Genomic DNA, 24,432 nt, shown 5'->3' on the forward strand with positions numbered 1-24,432 from the left:
TTGTACACCTCTATCAGGTCACCTCTCATCCTCTGTCCCTCCAAGGAGAAAAGGCTGAGTTAACTCAACCTATTCTCATAAGGCACGCCCCCCAACCCAGGCAACATCCTTATAAATCTCCTCTGCACCCTTTCTGTAGTTTCCACATCCTTCCTGTAATAAGGCGAGCAGAACTGAGCACAGTAATCCAAGTGGGGTCTGACCTGGTTCCTATCTAGCTGCAACATTTCCTCGGCTCCTAAACTCAATCCCACGATTGATGAAGGCCAATACACCATATGCCTTCTTAACCACAGAGACAACCTGCACGGCAGCCTTGAGTGTCCTCTGGACTCAGATCCCAAGATCCCTCTGATCTTCCACACTGCCAAGGGTCTTACGATTAATTCTATATTCTGTCATCATATTTGACCTACCAAAATAAACCACCTCACCTTATCTGGGTTGAACTCCACTGCCACTTCTCAGCCTATTTTTGCATCCTATCAATGTCCCGCTGTAACCTCTGACAGCGCTCCACACTATCCACAACACCTCCAACCTTTGTGTCATCAGCAAATTTACTAACCCATCCCTCCACTTCTTCATCCAGGTCATTTATTAGGAATTTGAGGAGATGTAACTTGTTAACTAAAGCACTCAATCTTCTACAAATGTACCACAGAGAGCATTCTGACTGGCTGCATCACCATCTGGTATGGAGGAGACTTCTGCTCAAGATCAAAATAAGTTGCAGAAACTTGTAAATTTGTTAGCTTCATCATGGGTACTAGGCTCTATAGTATCCAAGACATCTTCAAGGAGCAGTGCTTTAGGAAGGTGGTGTTCGTTATTAAGGATCCCCATCACTCAGGACATGTCTGCTTCACACTGTTACCGTTGGTATGGAGATACAGAAGCCTGAAGGCACACATTCAACGATTCAGGAACAGCTTCTTCCCCTCTGCCATCTTATTTCTAAATGGATGTTGAACCCATGAACACTGCCTGATAACTTTTTTTTTGCATTACTTATTTTAACTAATTAATAGACACATACATAATGTAACTCAGTTGTTTTTTCTATATTTATCAAGTATTTCATTGTACTGCTGCCATAAAATTAACACATTTGACAACATTAGTGTGCTGGTGATATTAAATATGATTCTGTTTGGGCTGTATGACAACATTTGGATGTAGGTATTGTGATCTTGAAAGGGCATATAGGAATTAGCAACACAATGGTTTCTGCAAAAAGGTAAGAGCTCAAACGTTTTTGTATAATATACAGAGAAATGTAGAAGCAACAGCCTCTTGTGTGATCCCTTGATTTTAAAGATAATTTGCTTCCATTCTAGTTCTGTGGGTTTTGAGGTGGCTGATGAGGTCCATGCAGAACGTACATACTTTGATGTGGGTAGGGCAGTGGGTGCTTAATGGGGGCTATTTATTGAGCAGTAAGGCAAGTGTTATGAGTCTTTCAGCAGTTCTGCTAGGCTATAATATATGATGACAAAGAAATTGTAGGTGTTCAGTGCCATCCTAGTATTTTGATTAGTTACAATCCAAATATCCCCACAAATCAGTAAGTGTGCAATCTTTTTAAGGAGGCTTAGACTCTACCCTGACAGTATTTCCTCTTGTTTTTATTTGTGTGATGTGGCATGGTATTGCCATTTTGGCCCATCCATTGGAGCCGGCTGAGTCCAATAGATTTGATATTCAGTGTGTTAGTTTGGTAAAGGGTGCAGACATCGCTTATCTTGCCAGTGAAGTTTGAGGAATGTGCAAAGACTTATAAATGTTTCATCAGTACTGTGTTTTTTTTATCTCTGCAATAAGTTGTCACTGTCTCCAAGGTGGATCATTCCTGCCTGGTAGGCTCCAGGGGTATGTGCTGGTACAGTTGAAACTACTGAGTTTCACCAGCCTTGTCTGCCTTCTCCAAGAGACAGCCAGAGGAGTGATTCATATTTTTCAGTGTCTTGCCATAGATTTTTATTGCTAAAAGTCAGAGTTATGGAAAGGGATTTTTTTGCTGATGTTTATGGCCTATTACATCATCCACTTCAAGACTCGTCAATGACTTGCAATTTGCATACACAAGCATCATCTACAAATACCAATTCAGTGAGTGAAATAAGGGTGGCTTTTGTCTGGAGTGCAGGCTATTTATTTGAAGCAATGTGCATTGTTAGAGCAAGAAAAAATGAGAAAAGGGTTGTTGACCCAGCCTTGACACTGGTCTGCATTGTAATTAGTCAAGGTTAGAATCATAGCTTGCATGTCATCATTTAGCAAATGCTTGCTTATTACTACCCATTACACCACTGGTGTTAAGGGCAGCAGTGAAGGTGTTCCATCTCTGGCAATTTTCAGGGCCTCCATCATGTCAGTAGCTTCCTTTGTTTTCACTACTGTCAGCCATACAAGTCCTGAGTAGATACTCAGGAATGTCATTGCATTCATTTTAGAAATATTCTGCATTACTGTTTCTATAACAATTTTGTTTCACCAGTCAGAGTTGTTAGCCCTGAGCTGAAACCCTGATCCTGGAGGACCAGTGGACCACTCTTAGTCTGGCCTCTACTTTTTGACTTTTTTGGCATGGGTGACCCTACCAAGACCCAAAGCCTGAAGCCCTGACTCCAGTCAACATAGCCCTGCAGGTCATTGAGACACACAAGCCTTCAAACCATGTCAAGCAAATGCAGATTAGGGATAAGCTTCGGAGGCAGTCAATGTTGATGTGAGTTCTTTGTCATCTAAATTGGGTAAAATTATAAAAGCTTGTTTAAGATCAGAATAGCTATGTATCTTAGAGTGTATGTTGAAAATCATGTTGAACCTCATACTGGGAAGTTTAGGCTCTTCTGCCACTGACAGGAGGTAGTATCTGAATTTCCAAAAGACTTGGAGATGCCATGTACATAATACATTATGTAAGGTTTTATAGGGTGAGGGTTTATGTATATAGCAAAGATAAAGGATTTGTTAGCACACAAGTGTCTGTTCTGACATTGGCAAACTGCTGTAAACTTCAAATTATTTACAAATACAATGGAAACCAAAAGGCCAACTTCTGAGCTTTGCAGAACCCACTGTTTACAGGACTGCAGTCACCAAACTACATGTGCAATTAAAACTATCCACAAAACTTGGTCATAACTAATTAATGCCTTTTGTGTATTAAAAAGTAATTATTTTGTTTCATTTAGATCTTGATACATACAGCCACGTTGAGAAATAATGGCTGACCTGGTGGCATTGTGGGAAGTAGCTCTCAGCGATGGTGTTCATAAAATAGAATTTGAGCATGGTACCACCTCAGGAAAGCGAGTGGTGTATGTTGATGGAAAGGTATGATTTTAAAAATTATCATGTCTGTCACACTTTTTTCCATGTTAATTTTTATATGTGCCTGCTTCCCTGGTATTTTAATGAATGAGTGAACTTAATGATGTAACAGTAACACACTGAAGTCCTGGATCCCTTATTGCAGGGCTTCCCAACCTCACATCGCATGGGCCAATACCATTAAGCGAGGGGTCTGTGGGCCCCAGGTTGAGAACCCCTGCATTATTGGACCATGAATTGATTTTACCAGTAGGCAAACCGGAAATAAGGAAAATTCTATTGGACAACTTGAGTTCAAAATGCCGACATCTGTGTTGATAGTTGGAAACAAGAACTTTCATTGCTGCAGAGTTTCCCAAGTAATCTTGGGTCTAGTATGAGCACTTTTGCCTCTGAATCAGAAGTGTGTGCATTCAAATCCCAGTTTGCAAACAAGTATTTAAAAAATGTTGGCCTGTATTCTATCAAAATACTGCAGAGAGGCCATACAGTTAGAGGATTAGATGATATTTTTAATCTGGGGCCATTTCTGCTCTATTGGATTGATGATTTGAAATATCCTATGGAACTTTCTTCAAAGAAGATCAAGGGATGTAATGAGTTTCACAGGAGCTCAGGCTCTTTCTGGTGGCCAAATCAGTGGCAGGAGCAGGCCACAGTGATGAGATTTCTTGCAGGTTGGTGACACTTGATTAAAAGTTCATAAGGGACCAGCAGGGCAACTGTGATTGGGACTAGGCCAGTGGTGAGAGTAGGAGTGTCAGGCTTTGGCTCAAAAGAGGCATTTGCTCTGGGTAAGCTTTTGTAAAGGATCGCTTTTTTTCTTTTGCTGTACCTATAGTAAATGGCTGTTGTGTGTTCTTCATGCTGGATGTTGGAGTCCTGAGAGATCCAGAGTCTCCCAGGGAACCAAGTCTGTGTGAAGTACATCCGGCTGCAGCTCCTTTAAGACCTTGTTGGGGATCTGGAGCAGCAGCTGGATGACCTTTGTCTCGTATGGGAGAGTGAGGAGATAATCAATCAGAGTTACATGGAAGTAGTCACCCCAAAGTTGCAGGAGGCCTGTAGCTAGGTGACTGTCAGAAGAAATGGAAATGTGAATAAGCAGTTAGCGCAGAGCACCCCTGTGGCCATTCCCCTCAACAATAAGTATTCAGTTTTGGATACTGTTGTGGGGGATGATCTGCCAGGGGAATGCCACGGAGACTGTGTTACTGGCACTCAACATAGGCCAGTGGTGCAGAAGGGAATGAGGGAGAAGAGAGCAGCGGTAGGGATGGGGGACTCAATAGTTTGGGGAACTGACAGGAGATTCTGTGGATGTGAACAGGTCACCTGAATAATTTGTTGCCTCCCAGGTGCCAGGGTCAAGAACATCTCGGATCAAGTCCACAGCATTTTGGAGAGGGAGGGAGAGCAACCAGATGTCTTGGTACATATTGGTGCCAATGACATATGAAAGAAAAGCAAAGAGGTCCTGAGAAGGGAATTTAAAGAGCTAGGTAGAAAGCTGAGAAGTAGGACCTCCCGGGTAGTGATTTCTGAATTGCTGCCTGTGGCATGCACCATTGAGGGTAGAAGCAGAATGATTCGGCACACTAATGAGTGACTGAGAATCTGGTGTCGTGGGCAGGGCTTCAGATACTTGGTTCATTGAGATCTCTTCTGAGAGAGGTGTGACCTGTCTAAAAGTGACTGGTTACACGTGAGCCTGAGGGGAACTGATAACTTCACGGGCAGATTTGTTAGAGCTGTTGGGGAGGGTTTAATCTAATTTGGCAGGGGGTGGGAACTCAGGATGGGATGGATGGTATAAGAGCAAAGATGGTGTGCAGTCAGACTGTTAGGAAGGGCAGGCAGATGATAGGACATACGAGGGGCGATTGATAAGTTGTGGCCTAAGGTAGAAGGAGTCAATGTTACAAAACCTAGCACATTTATTTTTCAACATAGTCCCCTCCTACATTTGCACACTTAAGTTATGGAGCATACGGATCTTGGACCTCCAGGTGATTGATAAGTTTGTGGCCTAAGGTAGAAGGAAGTGAGTTAAACAGCTCTCTTTACATGCACATGAAATTCAACTATGATTATGCAGAAAGTTTGAAGTTAATATCTCATCGAGGTGGGGGGGTGATTGATAAGTTTGTGGCCTAAGGTAGAGGGAGATGAGTTATTAACTTGTCACATACCCCGTGACCGGGTTACTGAACCAGCAGAAATGGAATACACATTGGTGTATGCTATTACTGTAACTAATAGTGTTTATTAGTAAACTAATACAGTACCATAAAATGCAAGTATATGAAATAGGAATCAAAACCAAGCTCTTTCAAAGTCTAAGGGTAAATGGATAGCCTTACGATGAAGAGTTCAGTTCAGCTTAGATCGAGGTAGTTGCTGGTGTACCGTTGGGGGGAGAGAGAGAGAGAGAGCGAGAGGTGATCCAGTTGCCGTCAAACCTTCCGTTGTCTTCCTGTCCTGTTATGGTCACCGACTTTTACCCCATACGACCGTTCTTCAGTGATGGACCTGTCACCCAGGCAAGGGTGGACCCAGAAACAAGTCCCCACCAGTCGCACCTTCACACCCTGTGAGCCACTGATCGATTCCCCGAATCGATCCTCCAAACCCCCACCTTCACGTGGGTGCTTCAGTGTCCCATGACGTGTCTTGTGTCTTAGCAGACCTGCTTTTTATCTCCCCTTTCAGGGCACGAGCTGTCCATCAACCCGGTCCCGCCTTGCTGTCTCTGCAAGAGACAATACAATACTCAATGTGTTATATCCCAATCCACAGAGTATAAGAAATAAGGTAGTGATCTTGTTGCATTATTTCAGATTGTTGGGTATGATGTTGTATCGGAGGGATAGGAAGACAGGCAGAGAGAATGGCATGGCTCTGCTGGTAAAGAATGTCAAAAAATCGGTAGAAAGATGTGTCATAGGATCAGAAGATGTTGAATGCTTGTGGGTTGAGTTAAGAAACTGCAAGGATTAAAGGATCTTGATGGCAGTTATATAGTAGTAATCTCTCGAAATCCGAGGAAGATGAATGTGTTGTGCAGTCAACGTCTGTGGGCATGCATATGACTTCTGAGGTCGAAGTCCGAAACGCAGATATGGTCGCAAATGGGGCAAGGAGCACCGCCTGTTGGGGCAGGAGTGGATGCCTTCCTGTGTCTTTCTTGACTCGCCTTGAGGCGCTGCATGCGCCAGTTGGCTTGGAAGTTGTTTGCTGCCTTGGAGCATAGATTGCGCCACTTGGACCGATCAGCAGCAGTGTGTTCAAGATTGCGGGGCTGGAGTTTAGCCCACTTAAGGTTTGACTTGAGGTTGTCCTTGGGCGACCTTGGGAACAGTTGCCCTGCTCCAGTTCTCCGTCGAACAACTGACGCGGCATTCTGGACTCATCCATGCAGATCACGTGGCCGGTCCATCTGAGCTGAGCCTTCAAAACCTTAGCTTCAATGCTTGTGGAATTGGCTCGGTCCAGGACTGTCAGGTTGGAGATATGGTCTTACCAGCAGATTTGGATGATTGATCACAGAGCGCGATTGTGGAATTGTTCAAGCTGTTTCACATGTCTGCGATACAGTGTGCAGGTTTTGCAGCCATATAGAAGTGATGAGACCACAACAGCATTGTGAACCTTCAGTTTAGTGGAGAGGTGAATGTCTTTGTGCTGCAGAACCTTGACCCGGAGCCTTCCGAGTGCCTGGCTTGCTTTCTGGATCCTTGACGTGATTTCTTTATCAAGGGCACTGTCGCTGGAGATGGTACTCCCCAGGTATTTGAAGTTGTCAACGTTCCGTAGTTGTGTGTCATCGATGGTGATGCATGGCTGTGGCAGGGCGCTGTTAGGTGCAGGCTGCAGGAGGACCTCTGTTTTACCGAGGCTGATTGTCAAGCCGAACAATTTAGATGCAGCGGAGAATCTGCTGACCATTGTTTGTAGGTGGTCCTCTTGGTGCGCCATGAGTGCGCAGTCATCTGCAAAGAGTGCTTCTATGAACAGCTTTCGGAGGGTCTTTGTGTGTGCTGCAAGGCGACGTAGATCAAAGAGTGACCCGTCCAGGTGGTATTTGATATAAATGCCCAGGTTTAGGTCTTTGACGGCATGCATTAGTACTTGAGTGAAGAAAAGGTTGAAAAGTACCGATGCAAGCACAGAGCCCTGTTTAATGCTGTTGAAGGATGTCAAATTTCTTGCTAGGTTCATCAGCTGAGAGAATCTCTCCAGTCATGTTGTCATGAAAGAGGGGTATGAGGTTGATGAACTTTGGAGGGCAGCCAAGTTTCCCGAGGATGATCCACAAGGCTTCTCTGTTGACAGTATCAAACGCTTTAGTCAGATCAATGAAGACAAAGTACAAGTTCATGTTCTGCTCCAGGCATTTCTCCTGCATTTGTCTAACAGTGAAGATCATATCCACAGTACTGCATTTAGGCTGAAAGCCGCATTGCGATTCTGGGAGGTTTCCTTTGGATACTGTTGAAATAAGTCTATTGAGGATGATGCGAGCCAGGATTTTGCCGGCGATGGAAAGTAGGGAGATGGCCTGGTAGTTCCCACAGTCTGTGCGCGGGCCTTTGTTTTTGTATAGGGCAACTATTGCAGCATCCCGAAGGTCGGGTGGCATTACTTCCTCTTCCCAGATACTGACCAGGACGCTGTGGAGTGCTTCGAGTGACTCCTGGTTAAGGGCTTTGAACAGTTCTGCGGGAATGCCATCCTTGCCTGGTGCTTTGCCACAGCTCATCTGTTTGATGGCTGTACTGACCTTGGTCAGGGAGGGGGGGTTGTTGAGGTGCTCATAGACTGGGCTCTGGGGAATCTGGTCGAGTACTGACTGGTCTGGCATTAAAATCTCCCAGCAAGATCAGCATATCATTGGCCGGCACTGAAAGCAGGATGGAGTTAAGGTCAGCGTAAAACTGTTCTATGGTTTCAGTAGGGCTGGCCAGGGTGGGGGCATAGGCAGTAATAATAGTTGCATGTCAATTTTGGCTGAGGGGCAGACATAGCTTCATCAATCTTTCACTGATGCCAACAGGCAGGTCGGGGAGCTGTTTCATCGGGGTACTCCTTATGGCGAAGCCCACTCCGTGGATCCTGTCGATTGGGGAAAATTAGGTTGGAAATGGATCTCGAGAGTGAGTTTGTTGAATGCCTATGAGATGGCTTGAATGGCAGAGCAATCTCGATGGGCCAAATGGCCAGCTTCTGTTCCTATACCTTATGCTCTTATGGCTCTTTAGACCACTTTGTCATTGAGCCTACTGAGGGATCAGCTATACTGAATTGGGTGAGGAGTAATGAACCAGAGGTGATTAGGGAACATAAAGTAAAAGAACATTTAGGAGGCAGGCATCAAAATATGATTGAGATTTGATAGGGAAAAAGTAAAATATGACGTAGCAGTATTTCATTTGAAGGGAAAGATGAAACATGAAGGAAAGTTAGCAAACAATATCAAGGTGGATATGAAAAGTTTTTTAATTACATAAAAATAAAAGATGAGAGTAGATTTTTCAATTGGAGAAAGGCTAACTTTGAGGAGATGTGGAAGGACTTAAAAGGAGTGGATTGAGACAATTTGTTTTTTGGGAAGGATGTAATAGAGAAATGGAGGTCATTTAAAGGTGAAATTTTGAGGGTACAGAATCTTTATGTTCCTGTTAGGTTGAAAGGAAAGGTTATAAGCTTGAGAGAGCCATGGTTTTCAAGAGATATTGGAAACTTGGTTAGGAAAAAGAGACAGATCTATAATAAATATAGGCAGCATGGAGTAAACGAGGTGCTCGAGGAATGTAAAGAATGTAAAAAGAATCTTAAGAAAGAAATTAGAAAAGCTAAAAGAAGATACGAGGTTGCTTTGGCGAGTAAGGTGAAAATAAATCCGAAGGGTTTCTACAGTTATATTAATAGCAAAAGGATAGTGAGGGATAAAATTGGTCCCTTAGAGAATCAGAGTGGACAGCTATGTGTGGAACCGAAACAGATGGGGGAGATTTTGAACAATTTCTTTTCTTCAGTATTCACTAAAGAGAAGGATGTTGAATTGTGTAAGGTAAGGGAAACAAGTAGGGAAGTTATGGAAACTATGACAATTAAAGAGGAGGAAGTACTGGCACTTTTAAGGAATATAAAAGTGGATAAGTCTCCGGGTCCTGACAGGATATTCCCTAGGACCTTGAGGGAAGTTGGTGTAGAAATAGCAAGGGCTCTGACAGAAATATTTCAAATGTCATTAGAAACGGGAATGGTGCCGGAGGATTGGTGTATTGCTCATGTGGTTCCATTGTTTAAAAAGGGTCCTAAGAGTAAACCTAGCAATTATAAGCCTGTCAGTTTGACGTTAGTGGTGGGTAAACCAATGGAAAGTATTCTTAGAGATGGTATATATAATTATCTGGATAGACAGGGTCTGATTAGGAAAAGTCAGCATGGATTTGTGCATGGAAGGTCATGTTTGACAAATCTTATTGAATTTTTTGAAGAGGTTACAAGGAAAGTTGACGAGGGTAGGGCAGTGGATGTTATCTATATGGACTTTGACAAGGTTCCGCATGGAAGTTTAATTAGGAAGGTTCAATCGTTAGGTATTAATATTGAAGTAGTAAGATGGATTCAACAGTGGATGGATGGGAGATGCCAGAGATTAGTGGTGGATAACTGTTCATCAGGTTGGAGGCCAGTGACTAGTGGTGTGCCTCAGGGATCTGTATTGGGTCCAATGTTGTTTGTCATATACATAAATGATCTGGATGATGGGGTGGCAAATTGGATTAGTAAGTATGCAGATGATACTAAGGTAGGTGGCGTTGTGGGTAATGAAGTAGGTTTTCAAAGCTTGCAGAGAGATTTAGGCCAGTTAGAAGAGTGGGCTGAACGATGGCAGATGGAGTTTAATGCTGTTAAGTGTGAGGTGCTACATTTTGGTAGGACTAATCCAAATAGGACATACATGTTAAATGGTAGGGCATTGAAGAATGCAGTAGAACAGAGTGATCTAGGAATAATGGTGCATATTTCCCTGAAGGTGGAATCTCATGTGGATAGGATGGCGAAGAAAGCTTTTGGTATGTTGGCCTTTATAAATCAAAGCATTGAGTATAGGAACAACAACACACACAAAATGCTGGTAGAGCACAGCAGGCTAGGTAGCATCTATAGGGAGAAGCGCTGTTGACGTTTCGGGCTGCCTAGCCTGCTGTGTTCTACCAGCATTTTGTATGTGTTGTTGTTTGAATTTCCAGCATCTGCAGATTTCCTCGTGTATGCTCATTGAGTATAGGAGTTGGGATGTAATGTTAAAATTGTACAAGGCATTGGTAAGGCTGAATTTGGAGTATTGTGTACAGTTCTGATCACCGAATTACAGGAAAGCTATCAACAAAATAGAGAGAGTACAGAGAAGACTTACCAGAATGTTACCTGGGTTTTAGCACCTAAGTTACAGGGAAAGGCTGAACAAGTTAGGTCTTTATTTTTTGGAGCGCAGAAGGTTGAGGGGGGACTTGATAGAGGTATTTAAAATAATGAGGGGGATAGATCGGGTTAACATGGATAGGCTTTTTCCATTGAGAGTAGGGGAGATTCAAACAAGAGGACATGAGTTGAGAGTTGGGGGCAAAAGTTTAAGGGTAGCACGAGGGGGAATTTCTTTACTCAGAGAGTGGTATTTGTGTGGAATGAGCTTCCAGTAGAAGTGGTAGAGGCAGGTTCGGTATTGTCATTTAAGGTAAAATTGAATAGGTATATGGACAGGAAAGGAATGGAGGGTTATGGGCTGAGTGTGGGCCACTGGGACTAGGTGAGTGTAAGCGTTGGCATGGACTAGAAGGGCCGAGATGGCCTGTTTCCGTGCTGTAATTGTTATATGGTTATATGATACAGGATGACTAGAAAATGAAGCTGTTGAAATAATAATGGGAGCCAAGAAGATGGCAGAGGAGCTAAATGAGTATTGTGTATCAGTTTTCACTGTGGAAAACACTAGCGTGTGCCAGGTGTTGAAGAGTGTGACAGAAGAGAAGTGAGTGCAGTTACTATTACAAGAGAGAAGGTGCTCAAAAAGCTGAAAGATATCAGGGTACACAACTCAACTGGACCAGATGAACTGCACCCTAGGGCTCTGAAAGAGGTAGCGTTAGAGATTCTGGAGGTATTATTAATGATCTTTCAAAAGTCATTGGACTCTGGCATGGTGACAGAGGACAGAATTTGCAAATGTCACTCTACTCTTTAAGGGAGAAAGGCAGCAGAAAGGATATTATAGACCCGTTAGCCTGATTAGGGAAAGTGTGGAGTCAGTTGTTAAGGATGAGGTTATGGAGTACTGGGTGACACAGGACAAGATGGAACAAAGTTACTTCAGGGAAAATCTTGCCTGACGAACCTGTTGAAATTATTTGAGGAGAATACATGTAGTATAGATAAAGGGATGCGTAGATGTTGTATATTTGGCTTTCAGAGGGCCTTTGTCAAGGTGCCACACAATGGGCTGCCTACCAAGTTAACAGCCCATACCATTACAGGAAAATTATTGGCATAGTTATAGAGCTTTGGCTGATCAGTAGGAGGCAGCAAGTGGGAATAGAAAGATCCTTTTCTGTCTGGTTGCCAATGACTCAGGACCAGCTTCTTCCCCTCTGCCATCCGATTCCTAAATGGACATTGAACCCTTGAACACAACCTTACTACTTTAATATACAAACCCCATTTCCAGGGTTTACAAAGGAATACCATTCTCGTTATCAGTAAATTAGCATTCCTGCTAGTTAACAAAAAGAAGAAACCCTCTTTACACTCTCCCTCCACCAGATAAAAGTCATGTCCTCATGACTACTAAATAACTCGCCACCTTTCCTGCCAACACACCGTAACCCAAGCACAAACAGTGACATCTCCTCCCCACACAGTAAACCTCATGCCCTGTTTTTCAGGCGCTACTTAGGCCAACTGTCTGGGAGTTCCCTAACTCTTCTGAGACCTCCGTACCCCCTCACCTAAACCCTTCAGGCTCGGACACAACTGGGGATACCTTGGGCCCACAACCAACTCCTCTCTCAACCTCTCACTCATGCCCCACACTGCACACAGCTAACTATCCCCGCTACACCTGACTCAATGGGAGAAGGGCCAAAGATCTTCCTCAATTGAGGGAAAGTCAGCAAAAGGCAGCATGTACCACACATCCAGCACGTCATCCATCGAATCTGTATTCTTCCTCATTTCTGTGATCGGTAGCTGCTGTTTGATCTTCTCCAAACGGAAACACGTGGCCTGCACTGCTCCCGCAGTCTCTTCAGCCTCCTGTTCAGTATTCACTGCACTTCTCTCCAGCTTTTTCTTCCTCATGACTTCTTCCAGATCAACTTTCAGGTTTTGCACTTCATTTGAACTGTCGATGGTCATCTTCAGGTTCCCTTCAAGCTTCCGCTTCTCTCTTCTGAGATTTGTCTGTAATTTCTTCACCTCCCCAAACTCCCCTGTCCGGGTTCTCAGTTTGCTATTACCCTCAGTCAGACAACTTTCTTCATTCTCTCCAACTTGTAAGTCTTCCGACTGGTTCCAGATCGCTTTCTCCAGTCTCTCCGTCTTCATTTCAAACTTGATTCCGTAGAGACAGTCACTCACGAGCTGCGACCTTCGCCAGCCCTGGCACATGTCCAGAAAACACTTTAATTCGGTAGTTCTCAGCTGCTCCTGCAACGACCTCACTTCATATTCTCCTGAGGCAAATCCAAATACCAAGAGATCATCCACATACACCAAAACTCCAAACGTTTCCACATCCCCTATGGTCTTCCACTTGCCCCGCAGGAAGGTTGCAAGGGCTCCAGATATGCCCTGTGACATTTTTTCGGACCCGAAGACTCCTAGGGAATTTATAACGGCGACATCCACTCCTCAGATCCAGCACCTTAAACCACTTCACACCACTCAGACAGGCCATCGCCTCTCTGGCCCTCAGGGCCATATTCTGGTCCCTGACAGTGCGCCTCTTCAACGCAATATAATCCACACACACGCTGCCTACATCTTCCACGGCTGTAGGGGCCAGTCGCCGCAACCTCTCTCTCTCCGAGGTATCTTCAGCAGTCAACTCCCCTCCCTTGTGGTATTTCGCAGCGTCCACGAAGAGGGTCTCACCCTCAGATACTTCCCCCAGGCCGTACCACCACTGGCTCTTATTTGAATTCGGTATCAGCCCAATGCTGCTACACACGTCCACACAAGCAGCTCGAAACTCTGGGTGCATCGACAATGCCTCCAAACAGCGCTCACTCGCCTCCTCCGGGCAGGCTCCCAAGCGCACCAGCAGGATTTTGGTTCTCTCTAGAACAGAATCGCTGCCCGTCTCAACAGGGTCCGGACACATCAGCATTAACGATTCATGAACCTCAGTCTCCTCCACATTTGCCTCTAAGAACTCCATTTTCACTGACCAACAACCGTTGTCTGGATAATCACCGGCACTGGTACCCCGAATCTCCAGTGTCCTCAATGTTGTCAAGGGTAAATGCTTCCAATAACGGTTATGAAACAAACTGTACAGTAACTTCACCGGCGCCCCGGTGCCGAGGATGGCTTTAACTTGACTTCCATCCATCCGTAACAACACCTGTGCGCGTGGTCCCTCTAAGCCTTCAGGAATAGGGTCTGCTCCTTTCGGGAGTTCCTTGGTACATTGCTGGGAATGTGCTCCCCCAGAGACCCCAAGCCGTTCACCCACTGGGCCTCCTCTAAGTTTCCCGACACCTCTCGAATCAACGGAACAACTGATCCCCTTGACAGATCCCCTTGGCACCACAAGCAATTTATCTGCCCCCCTAGGCAAAAAGGGATACCCTAAAAACTTCCCACCAATCTCCTGCCACGGATATGATAAGCCCCCCAGCTGCAGCATTTGACTTCCAGTCGAACCACACGCATTTTCCCACACTTTCCCAGAACTGGCAGCGGTCACTTCGAGGTAATTGCGCCTGACAGTTCTAACAAAGTCACCAGCCTGCCTACTCAAACTTTCAACCCGTCCCTGTCACTTTTCCTCAGCCAAGCACTGCCACTCACCCAACAACTGAGAGGTCCGCTCCGCCCACGCCTCCGCCCCTTTAGGGCTGGACATTATTCCAACAACAGGGCGGAGCCCACCACTGCTGAAACATCCCAACCTGTCACTCCTCAATCTCCAAACAGTACGGACAACCCATGGTCCCACCACCATTTCGTCAGCACTAGTCGGAACTCGAACAACGACCTCCAGGCTACCAACAGCAACCACCCCACCCAACACACACACACAACAATAACCAGCAATCGCACACCCACAAAGGCACACCAGCTCTTCGCCGCAGACACAATTTAAATAGGGTGATCACACAGCTTCCACAGAAATCAATCCCGGACGAGCACCCCACAATGTAACCCCCTGGGTCGCCTCAGGCTCGCTCAGCTCATTTCGTCTAGGGGGAGCAGCCTTCGGCCCCGCCAAACTGGGTAATCAGCTGGTGTGGATGCTGTGTGATGTCCCCGCCTCGCCCAAAAACAGACAGTACACCATAAGCAATTAAATGAGTACAATTTATAAAGGTTACTATAACTAAGTGATTAATAACGATACAGTATATATGAAGAGAAAAAAAATAAAGAAAAGGCGCCAAACTTATCAAAGTCCAAACTACTTCATGCACAACCGTTGGAGCTCAATTTCTGAAGTCTTCTGGCCACCATTCGATCCCCTCCGAACTCCTCGACTCGCAGCTCAGGACCCTCCGAGTGGTCAACCAAGCACATCTAGCTTCATCCCCCCCTCCTCAGAGTACCTCCCGGCTTCGGACCCCCCTTTGGGGTCCGATCCTCGCCCAGCTTACAGCATTGCGTCCTCTCTCTCGACCCCCTCGCGCCGATCTGCCCAAAAGCCCATCAACAAAAGCTTACAGACTCAGAAGAAAGAACATTAATCCCCATTTGGTTTACAAAGGAATACCATTCTCGTTATCAGTAAATTAGCATTCCTGCTAGTTAACAAAAGGAAGAAACCCTCTTTACACCTAAATGGACATTGAACCCTTGAACACAACCTTACTACTTTAATATACAAACCCCATTTCCAGAAAAGTTGGGATATTTTCCAAAATGCAATAAAAACAAAAATCTGTGATATGTTAATTCACGTGAACCCTTATTTAACTGACAAAAGTACAAAGAAAAGATTTTCAATAGTTTTACTGACCCAACTTAATTGTATTTTGTAAATATACACAAATTTAGAATTTGATGGCTGCAACACACACAACAAAAGTTGGGACAGAGTTAAAATAAGATTGAAAAGTGCACAGAATATTCAAGTAACACCGGTTTGGAAGACTCCACATTAAGCAGTCTAATTGGTAGCAGGTGAGGTATCATGACTGGGTATAAAAGTAGCGTCCATCAGTCTTTGCAAGGAAGGATGGGTCGTGGCTCACCCCTTTGTGCCAAAATTCATGAGAGAATGGTTAGTCAGTTCAAAAGGAACATTTCCCAACGCAAGATTGCAGAGAATTTGGGTCTTTCAACATCTACAGTACATAATATTGTGAAACAATTCAGAGAATTCAGAGACATCTCAGTGCGTAAAGTGCAAGGTCGGAAACCACTGTTGAATGCGCGTGATCTTCGAGCCCTCAGGTGGCACTGCCTAAGAAACCATCATGCTACTGTGACAATTATAGCCACCTGGGCTCAGGAGTACTTCGGAAAACCATTGTCACTTAACGCAGTCTGTTGCTGCATCCAGAAATGCAACTTGAAACTGTATTACGCAAGAAGGAAGCCATACATCAACTCTGTGCAGAAATGCCGGCGAGCTCTCTGGGCCCGAGCTCATCTCAGATGGACCGAAAAACAGTGGAACTGTGTGCTGTGGTCAGAGAAAGTCCACATTTCAGCTAGTTTTTGGAAAAAACAGGCGTCGAGTTCTCCGTGCCAAAGATAACCATATAACAATCACAGCACGGAAACAGGCCATCTTGGCCCTCCTAGTCCGTGCCGAACCCTTAATCTCACCTAGTCCCACCTACCCGCACTCAGCCCATGACCCTCCACCTTTCCTGTCCATATACCTATCCAATTTTACCTTAAATGACACAACTAAACTGGCCTCTACTACTTCTACAGGAAGCTCATTCCACACAGCTATCACTCTTTGAGTAAAGAAATACCCCCTCGTGTTTCCCTTAAACTTCTGCCCCCTAACTCTCAAATCATGTCCTCTAGTTTGAATCTCCCCTACTCTCAATGGAAACAGCCTGTTCACGTCAACTCTATCTATCCCTCTCAAAATTTTAAATACCTCGATCAAATCCCCCCTCAAACTTCTACGCTCCAATGAATAGAGACCTAACTTGTTCAACCTTTCTCTGTAACTTAATTGCTGAAACCCAGGTAACATCCTAGTAAATTGTCTCTGCACTCTCTCTAATTTATTGATATCTTTCCTATAATTCGGTGACCAGAACTGCACACAATATTCCAAATTTGGCCTTACCAATGCCTTGTACAACTTTAGCATTACATCCCAACTTCTGTACTCAATGCTTTGATTTATAAAGGCCAGCGTTCCAAAAGCCCTCTTCACCACCCTATCTACATGAGACTCCACTTTCAGGGAACTATGCACAGTTATTCCTAGATCTCTCTGTTCCTCTGCATTCCTCAATACCCTACCATTTACTCTGTATGTTCTATTTGGATTATTCCTGCCAAAATGTAGAACCTCACACTTCTTAGCATTAAACTCCATCTGCCAACGTTCAACTTTCAACGGTTCTTCTAACCGGCATAAATCTCCCTGCAAGCTTTGAAAATCCACCTCATTATCCACAACACCTCCTACCTTAGTATCATCGGCATATTTACTAATCCAATTTACCACCCCATCATCCAGATCATTTATGTATATTACAAACAACATTGGGCCCAAAACAGATCCCTGAGGCACCCTGCTAGTCACCAGCCTCCATCCCGATAAACAATTATCCACCACTACTCTCTGGCATCTCCCATCTAGCCACTGTTGAATCCATTTTATTACTCCAGCATTAATACCTAACGACTGAACCTTCTTAACTAACCTTCCATGTGGAACTTTGTCAAAGGCTTTGCTGAAGTCCATATAGACTACATCCACTGCCTTACCCTCGTCAACATTCCTCGTAACTTCTTCAAAAAATTCAATAAGGTTTGTCAAACATGACCTTCCACGCACAAATCCATGCTGGCTACTTCTGATCAGATCCCGTCTATCCAGATAATTATAAATACTATCTCTAAGAATACTTTCCATTAATTTACCCACCACTGATGTCAAACTGACAGGTCTATAATTGCAAGGCTTCCTTCTAGAACCCTTTTTAAACAATGGAACCACATGAGCAATACGCCAATCCTCCGGCACAATCCCCGTTTCTAATGACAAATTAAAGATCTCCGTCAGAGCTCCTGCTATTTCTACACAAACTTCCCTCAAGGTCCTGGGGAATATGCTGTCAGGACCCGGAGATTTATCCACTTTTAAATTTCTTAAAAGCGCCAGTACCTCCACCTCTTTAATTGTCATAGGTTCCATAACTTCCTTACTTGTTTCCCACACCTTAGACAATTCAATATCCTTCTCCTTAGTGAATAAAAACGACCATCCTGATTGTTATCAGCGAAAAGTGCAAAAGCCAGCATCTGTGATGGTATGGGGGTGCATCTGTGCGCACAGCATGGGTGAGTTGCATGTATGTGAAGGTACCATTGACTCTGAGGCGTATATTAGGATTTTAGAGAGACATATCTTGCCATCAAAGCGACGTCTCTTCCCGAGACGTCCATGCTTATTTCAGCAGGACAATGCCAGACCACATTCTGCACGGGCTACAACAGCGTGACTTTGTAGACACAGAGTGTGTGTGCTTGACTGGCCTGCTGCCAGTCCAGGTCTATCTCCTATTGAAAATGTATGGCACATCATGAAGAGGAGAATCAGACAACGGAAACCACAGACTGTTGAGCAGCTGAAGTCTTATATCAAGCAAGAATGGACAAAATTTCCAATTGCAAATCTATTACAATTAGTATCCTCAGTTCCAAAACAATTAAAAAGTGTTATTAAAAGGAAAGGTAATGTAACACAATGGTAAACATGCCTCTGTCCCAACTTTTGTTGAGTGTGTTGCAGCCATCAAATTCTAAATTTGTGTACATTTACAAAATACAATTAAATTGGTCAGTAAAGCTATTGAAAACCTTTACTTTGTACTTTTGTCAATTAAATAAAGGTTCACGTGAATTAACATATCACAGATTTTTGTTTTTATTGCATTTTGGAAAATATCCCCTTTTCTGGAAATGGGGTTTGTACATTATTTCTGTTTTTTGCACTATTTTAACCTATTCAATATGTATACTGTAATTGATTTATTAAATTATTATTATTTCATGACACATGCCAGTGATAATAAACCTGATTCTGATTTTGAAAAGTTGACTATTTATTTCCATAGAACTTGCTGAGTTCATCCAGAATTTTGTGTGTGTTGCTTCAGGTCTATTATTGCTACTTTAAAATAACCAAGCAGAAAGGAAGGTTATCGCAAAAATAAAAATTAAATATCAGTAAAACTTTGATGAGATTTTCAAGTACAAGAAAAGCTATCAGTACCATTTAAGGATCAATACAAACTTTTAATTCTCACTGACTGTCCCAATATTAAAATGTGCTGGCTTACATTTTTAATATTGGAAATGGAATTTGTTAATTTTGTTCTTACTTGCTAATACAGTGTTTAATCTGTTTCAGGAGCATTGCTTCCCATTTCCACTATTCCTAGAGTAGTAATTTGCTAAATAATGGACTACTTTTTGATGAGTGATATTCACTGCCTCCTTCATCAGATTCACCCTTTGTCAGAATACTAACCTGGCTAAGGTCCAGAAGGCTAAACCCACTGGCAAGAGAATCCCAGATTTAACTGCCCAGTGCATTGAGTCCTGTGAGCAATGCTAGTAGAGTGCCAGGATCTTGCATGAAGTAATTGGGTCACATTGGTGAACAACGAGTCACATGTACAAAATTGCACACACATTTGTGGGAGGGCAAAGCCAAGACCCTGCATTGCCATCTGTATGACTCTTGGAATATTTCTGACTGCCTGACATTCAGAAGCATTCAAAGACTTCTTGAAAAATGAATTGTGCAATTTAATCTTAAATATTATTACAATATTTTCTAAAACAAAATTACTGAAAAAAATGTCACTTTTAATTAAAAACTTTGCTGCAAGCTTAAATACTTTAAAATAATTTAACTTACTTTAATCTTACTTTTTTAACTCCCAACTAAAAAATCTCCACGTAAATGAGTCAGCTTGCAAAGTCTGCATCAGAAATCAGGGTGTTGTCATTCACTGATGAGAGTCTTGCCTGGGTTGAGACTTTCATACTTGAATGTAAACAGAGTCAAACTCCAAATGGGCTTGTATTTTTGGGAATAAATGTCAGCAGTTTTCTACAGACCACCCATTTGCCTGCAAGATTTAGTCTGTTATTTTTGTTGTTGTTGCCCTTCATAGCCAAATCAGGGTTATTATAAAATAGAGTACTTCTGAATTTTGAATACAGTTGGCCCTCCTTATCTGCAGGGGATTGGTTCCAGGACACCCCCCCCCCCACCCCACTGGATACCAAAAAATGTGGATGCTCAAGTTGGTGGACTTTTGACCGGGCAGAGCTCCGGAGCTTATTTAACCTGTCTCAGTGCGGTGGACTTTAGAACCTGGTGGAGCTCAGGACCCGCTGTCTGCAGCGTTTCTGTTCAGGAAAACGATCACGGTTGAAAATAAAGTGGAAATAATAAAGCGATCAGAAAGAGGTGAAATGCCATCGGTCATTGGAAAAGCGTTAGGCTACAGTCGGTCAACAATCAGAAGAATTTTAAAGGATACAGCGAGAATAATGGAGCACGTGAAAGGCCCTGCCCTGATGAAAGCTACGATTATTACTAAGCAACGCAGTAGTTTAATTATTGAAATACATACGTTTCTTGTGTTTTATGTGCATAGAAAGGTAAAATACATACTATATACTAAGACAAACATTTGCCTAACTGACACTAAATAATACCGGATGTACCTGTTCCAACTTAGAGAACTTATGGGTTTTGTTTTCGATTCCTGATCCACGGTAACTTATGCACGTCGTCCTGTATACTTTAAATCATCTCTGGATTACTTATAATACCTAATACAATGTAAATTCCATGTAAATATTTGTTATACTGTATTGTTTAGGGAATAATAAAGGGAAAAAAAAGTCTGTACATGCTCAAACAAGTACTGTGGAGGGAACTTTTGGGTTTTCCCAATCAGCGGTTGGTTGAATCCACGCATGCAGAACCCACGGATAAGGAGGGCTGACTGTACTGAAGCACGAAACTCCTTGTTCAATTATCCATCAGTAGCACGAGTAGGGCGTCATGATTGAAAGTTCTTATAGCTATATCATTGTGCTTGCTCTCCATAGTTTGAATTTTAGTATGTGGATTGTGCACCTTTTTATTTTGCTTTATTATGCTTCATAACTTATTATGACTGGTTACATTTTATTAGCCATTGCCATGCAGTATGAATTAACTATCGTAATTTAGTTTGGTGTAACAATAATTGAAGTTTTTTGTGTGTAACGAGCAGTATTTTGTTACCAGGAAGTCATAAGAAGGGACTGGATGTTCAAGCTTGTTGGAAAGGAAACCTTTGTAGTTGGGGCAACTAAAACAAAAGCAACAATCAACATCGATGCAATTAGTGGATTTGCATATGAATATACTTTGGAGATCAATGGGAAAAGCCTAAAGAAGTATTTGGAGAACAGGTCTAAGACTACAAATACATGGCTACTAAATCTAGATGGAACAGATTCTCGAATTGTGCTGGGTAAGTGTACATCATAGTGGTAATTTTTACTTATTCACAAGAGTGTATATTTAAATTATCATTAAAAAGACACGGCTTCAAGGCTTTGCTTGCGCTTATTCTAGTTTGCATTTCCTGGCGTAACTGGTTATTTCCTTCATGAAAATGCTGTACTTTAAATTGCTTACTGATGGTGAATTGTAATTATCTACATCTAATGGTTACTAAGCAACACACACAACTCCTAGTCCTGGTCACGAGCACTTTTTATATTTAAGGCCTTTAGTTCATTGTTATCACCTTTCCATAAACTATTCACAAATTATCCATCCTATCCAACACTTGAAAAGTAGAGAATACTGGAAATGCTCAATATCTCGGGCATCATCTGTGGAAAGAAATAGTTACCACTTTTAGCCAAGCACGTAATCTGAATTGGAGACAAAATAAATTTCGATCACATAAAGGGGAGGAATGGAAAGAACAATGGGAATATTTCTACAGTGGTAGAAATGACATAGGTTGAAGCAGATTATGCTTCTTTGTCTTTATTGTGTGTTGCTAATGTGGTATTAAAAAACAGGCTAAGTAATCCTCTAGTCTGTTTGGTTTCTCCAGTGTAGAGAAGGCCACTTTTGGAACACTAAATGCAGTACCCTAAAGTGAAAGGTGGAACTGAAGTGCTGCTTCACCTATGAAGACTGTTTTGATCTCTCTGTCTCTGGCCCATCATGCTTAGATGGGCCCTTGGAGCAATCCAAGTCAAATGAACCTTAATGTCGTGCACAAGTACAGAGTGTTACAGGTCTAATCAAAAACTTGCAGCGGCTTCAAAGCTACGTATTGTAGATGCAGACATTCTGATTCTCCCACCACCCACTGGTACTGCAGTTATTTTCGCAGCCAATTTATCTACTAATTACATGTTTTTGGAATATTTTGAGGATACTGGGATACTAATTCTGTAGCAAGAGTACAGGAGATTCTGGAGAAGAGACTGAATGTAACACCCCTCTTCTGCTGCTTCTCTTCATTTTGATGTTGCAAGGTCATTAATAATCATGGACTTCACTTTCACTCGTAATGATATATGATTAGACCACATTCAAGAAATCTTAATCCATATATAATATTAAAATTCTTAACTCAGCCCAACTGATACACAAAGTGACAAAAACATGTTTTACTTTAAGACAAATTCTGGTGATGCCCCATTTAAAGTTCTGTACTGTAGTTACCCACAGAAATAATGTAGAACATAAATGACATGTCTCGTTAATAAAATTAATGAAACTATTGTTGCTTGATGTCAAATGAATCTAATAATGGTGGTAGTTTGGCTAAGAGAAATGGAAATCTAATGGAAACATCCATAAGTTGTAAATTACTCTGATTAGAATTACAAAATTACCAAATTATCATTACAGAGAAAGACACTATGGATGTTTGGTGCAATGGAAAGAAGATAGAGACGGCGGTAAGGTTTTGTAATTTATGGATACCTTTTCTTTGTATCTTGAGGGTGGCGTGCTCACAAAATTTTGTAGTTTTTTTAATTCAGAGTTTCCATTTTTTTGAACAAATTGTTTGAAGTGGTTCCCTACACTAATTAACTGAAAACTTTAACATTTAAGTTTTTAATTAAAGAAGATTGATGTTTTGATACTCCACCTATAGGGCAGTTTAGAAAAACATTATATTGTGCCTATTGTGTTTTTACTTCACACTTAATACAAATAAAATGATTCATCTATTTGAGATGGCAGAATCTGTAGAAGTAGGAATCTAATTAATTTCAGTCTATTACCTTTCATCAGGTATGAAAAATTCAGACTTACGGAGAAAACGCTTATCTTTAAAAGTAAAGAGATTCTGAAAGAATTGAGTTCCTCCAGCATTTTCTATGCATTATTGCAGTATTTATTACTTTTCTCTTTGCAATATATTTTGTTTTGAGATGCAGCGTGGAGTAGCCCCTTCTAGCTCTTTGAGCCATGCCGCCCAGCAATCTTCTAATTTAATCATAGCCTAATCATGTAACAATTTACAAAGACCAATTGACCAACTAATCAGTACATCTTTGGAATGTGGGTAGAAACTAGAGCACCTGGAGGAAAACCACATGATCATGGGGAGAACTTACAAATTCCTTACAGGCAGCATTGGGAATTGAACCCAGGTACTATAAAGTATTGAGATAACCACTGCGGTACCGTGCAACCCCAGAATAGCTGCATTTCTTATCAAAACAGTTCCCATCTCTTTTGGTAGTTGTAGAAATGTAACTTGTTATAAATAGCTCCGGATGAATATGGAGAAACACTAATTTCCCAGTTCTCATCTCCATTGCAGGAAGTACGCATATGTGGATATTGAGCATGGACAAAATTTGGATCAAGTATCTTATTATCCAATTGAGTTCTGCATTCAATTAAATTCCAGTACTTAACTACCCTAGCTAACATCTGCAATTCTGGGTCTCCCAAGCAAATTGGGTGAGATCTCACAGCACTGGTTCCTGGCAATATCTTAATCTCGTAAGGAAGACATTATTTGCTGATACAGAACATTTATAAATAATTACACATTAAAGATTTAATGTATAGTAATTTTGATCATTTAATTTGTATTTGCATCAGTTCCTCAACTTGCCACATATATACGAGGGGTGATTGACAAGTTCGTGGCCTAAGGTTAGAAGGAGTCAATTTTAAAAAACCTAGCACTTTTATTTTTCCTACATTTACACACTTAGCCCAGCAGTCGTGAGGCATACGGATCCCTTCTTTTTAGAAGTCGGCATCTTAGACCTCCAGAAGTGGTCCCCAGCATGAGTTGATTGATAAGTTCATGGCCTAAGGTAGGAGGAGATGAGTTATTAACTTCAAACTTTCTGCATTTTCACTCAGTTGAACTACACGTGCATGTGACAAGAGCTGTATAACTCATCTCCTTCTACCTTAGGCTACGAACTTATCAGTCACCCCTGCTGTGGACCACCTGGAGGTCCAAGACACTCTCGTTACTTGCATCTCCTTCTACCTAGGCCACGAACTTACTAATCAACCCTGCTGTGGAGCACTTCTACAAAGAAGGAATCCATATGCTCCATGACCGCTGGACTAAGTGTGTACGTGTAAGAGGG

The 24,432-nt window shown here is 42.5% G+C and overlaps 1 protein-coding gene across 11 annotated transcripts in view; it reads left to right on the top strand.

Annotated features, from left to right (window-relative positions):
• faima (Fas apoptotic inhibitory molecule a) overlaps positions 1 to 24,432 on the top strand; it is a 42,727-nt gene that overhangs the window by 9,011 nt on the left and 9,284 nt on the right. For all 11 annotated transcript variants that reach the window (XM_059966350.1, XM_059966347.1, XM_059966351.1 and 8 more), the window contains 3 exons: positions 3,201 to 3,342; positions 21,080 to 21,308; positions 22,715 to 22,764. In XM_059966350.1, coding sequence (XP_059822333.1) covers positions 3,232 to 3,342; positions 21,080 to 21,308; positions 22,715 to 22,764 — 390 coding nt within the window. In that variant the 5' untranslated portion in view covers positions 3,201 to 3,231. The remainder of the gene's footprint in view (positions 1 to 3,200; positions 3,343 to 21,079; positions 21,309 to 22,714; positions 22,765 to 24,432) is intronic.

Source organism: Hypanus sabinus, chromosome 4 (assembly GCF_030144855.1).
Source record: "Hypanus sabinus isolate sHypSab1 chromosome 4, sHypSab1.hap1, whole genome shotgun sequence".
NCBI lineage: Eukaryota > Metazoa > Chordata > Chondrichthyes > Myliobatiformes > Dasyatidae > Hypanus > Hypanus sabinus.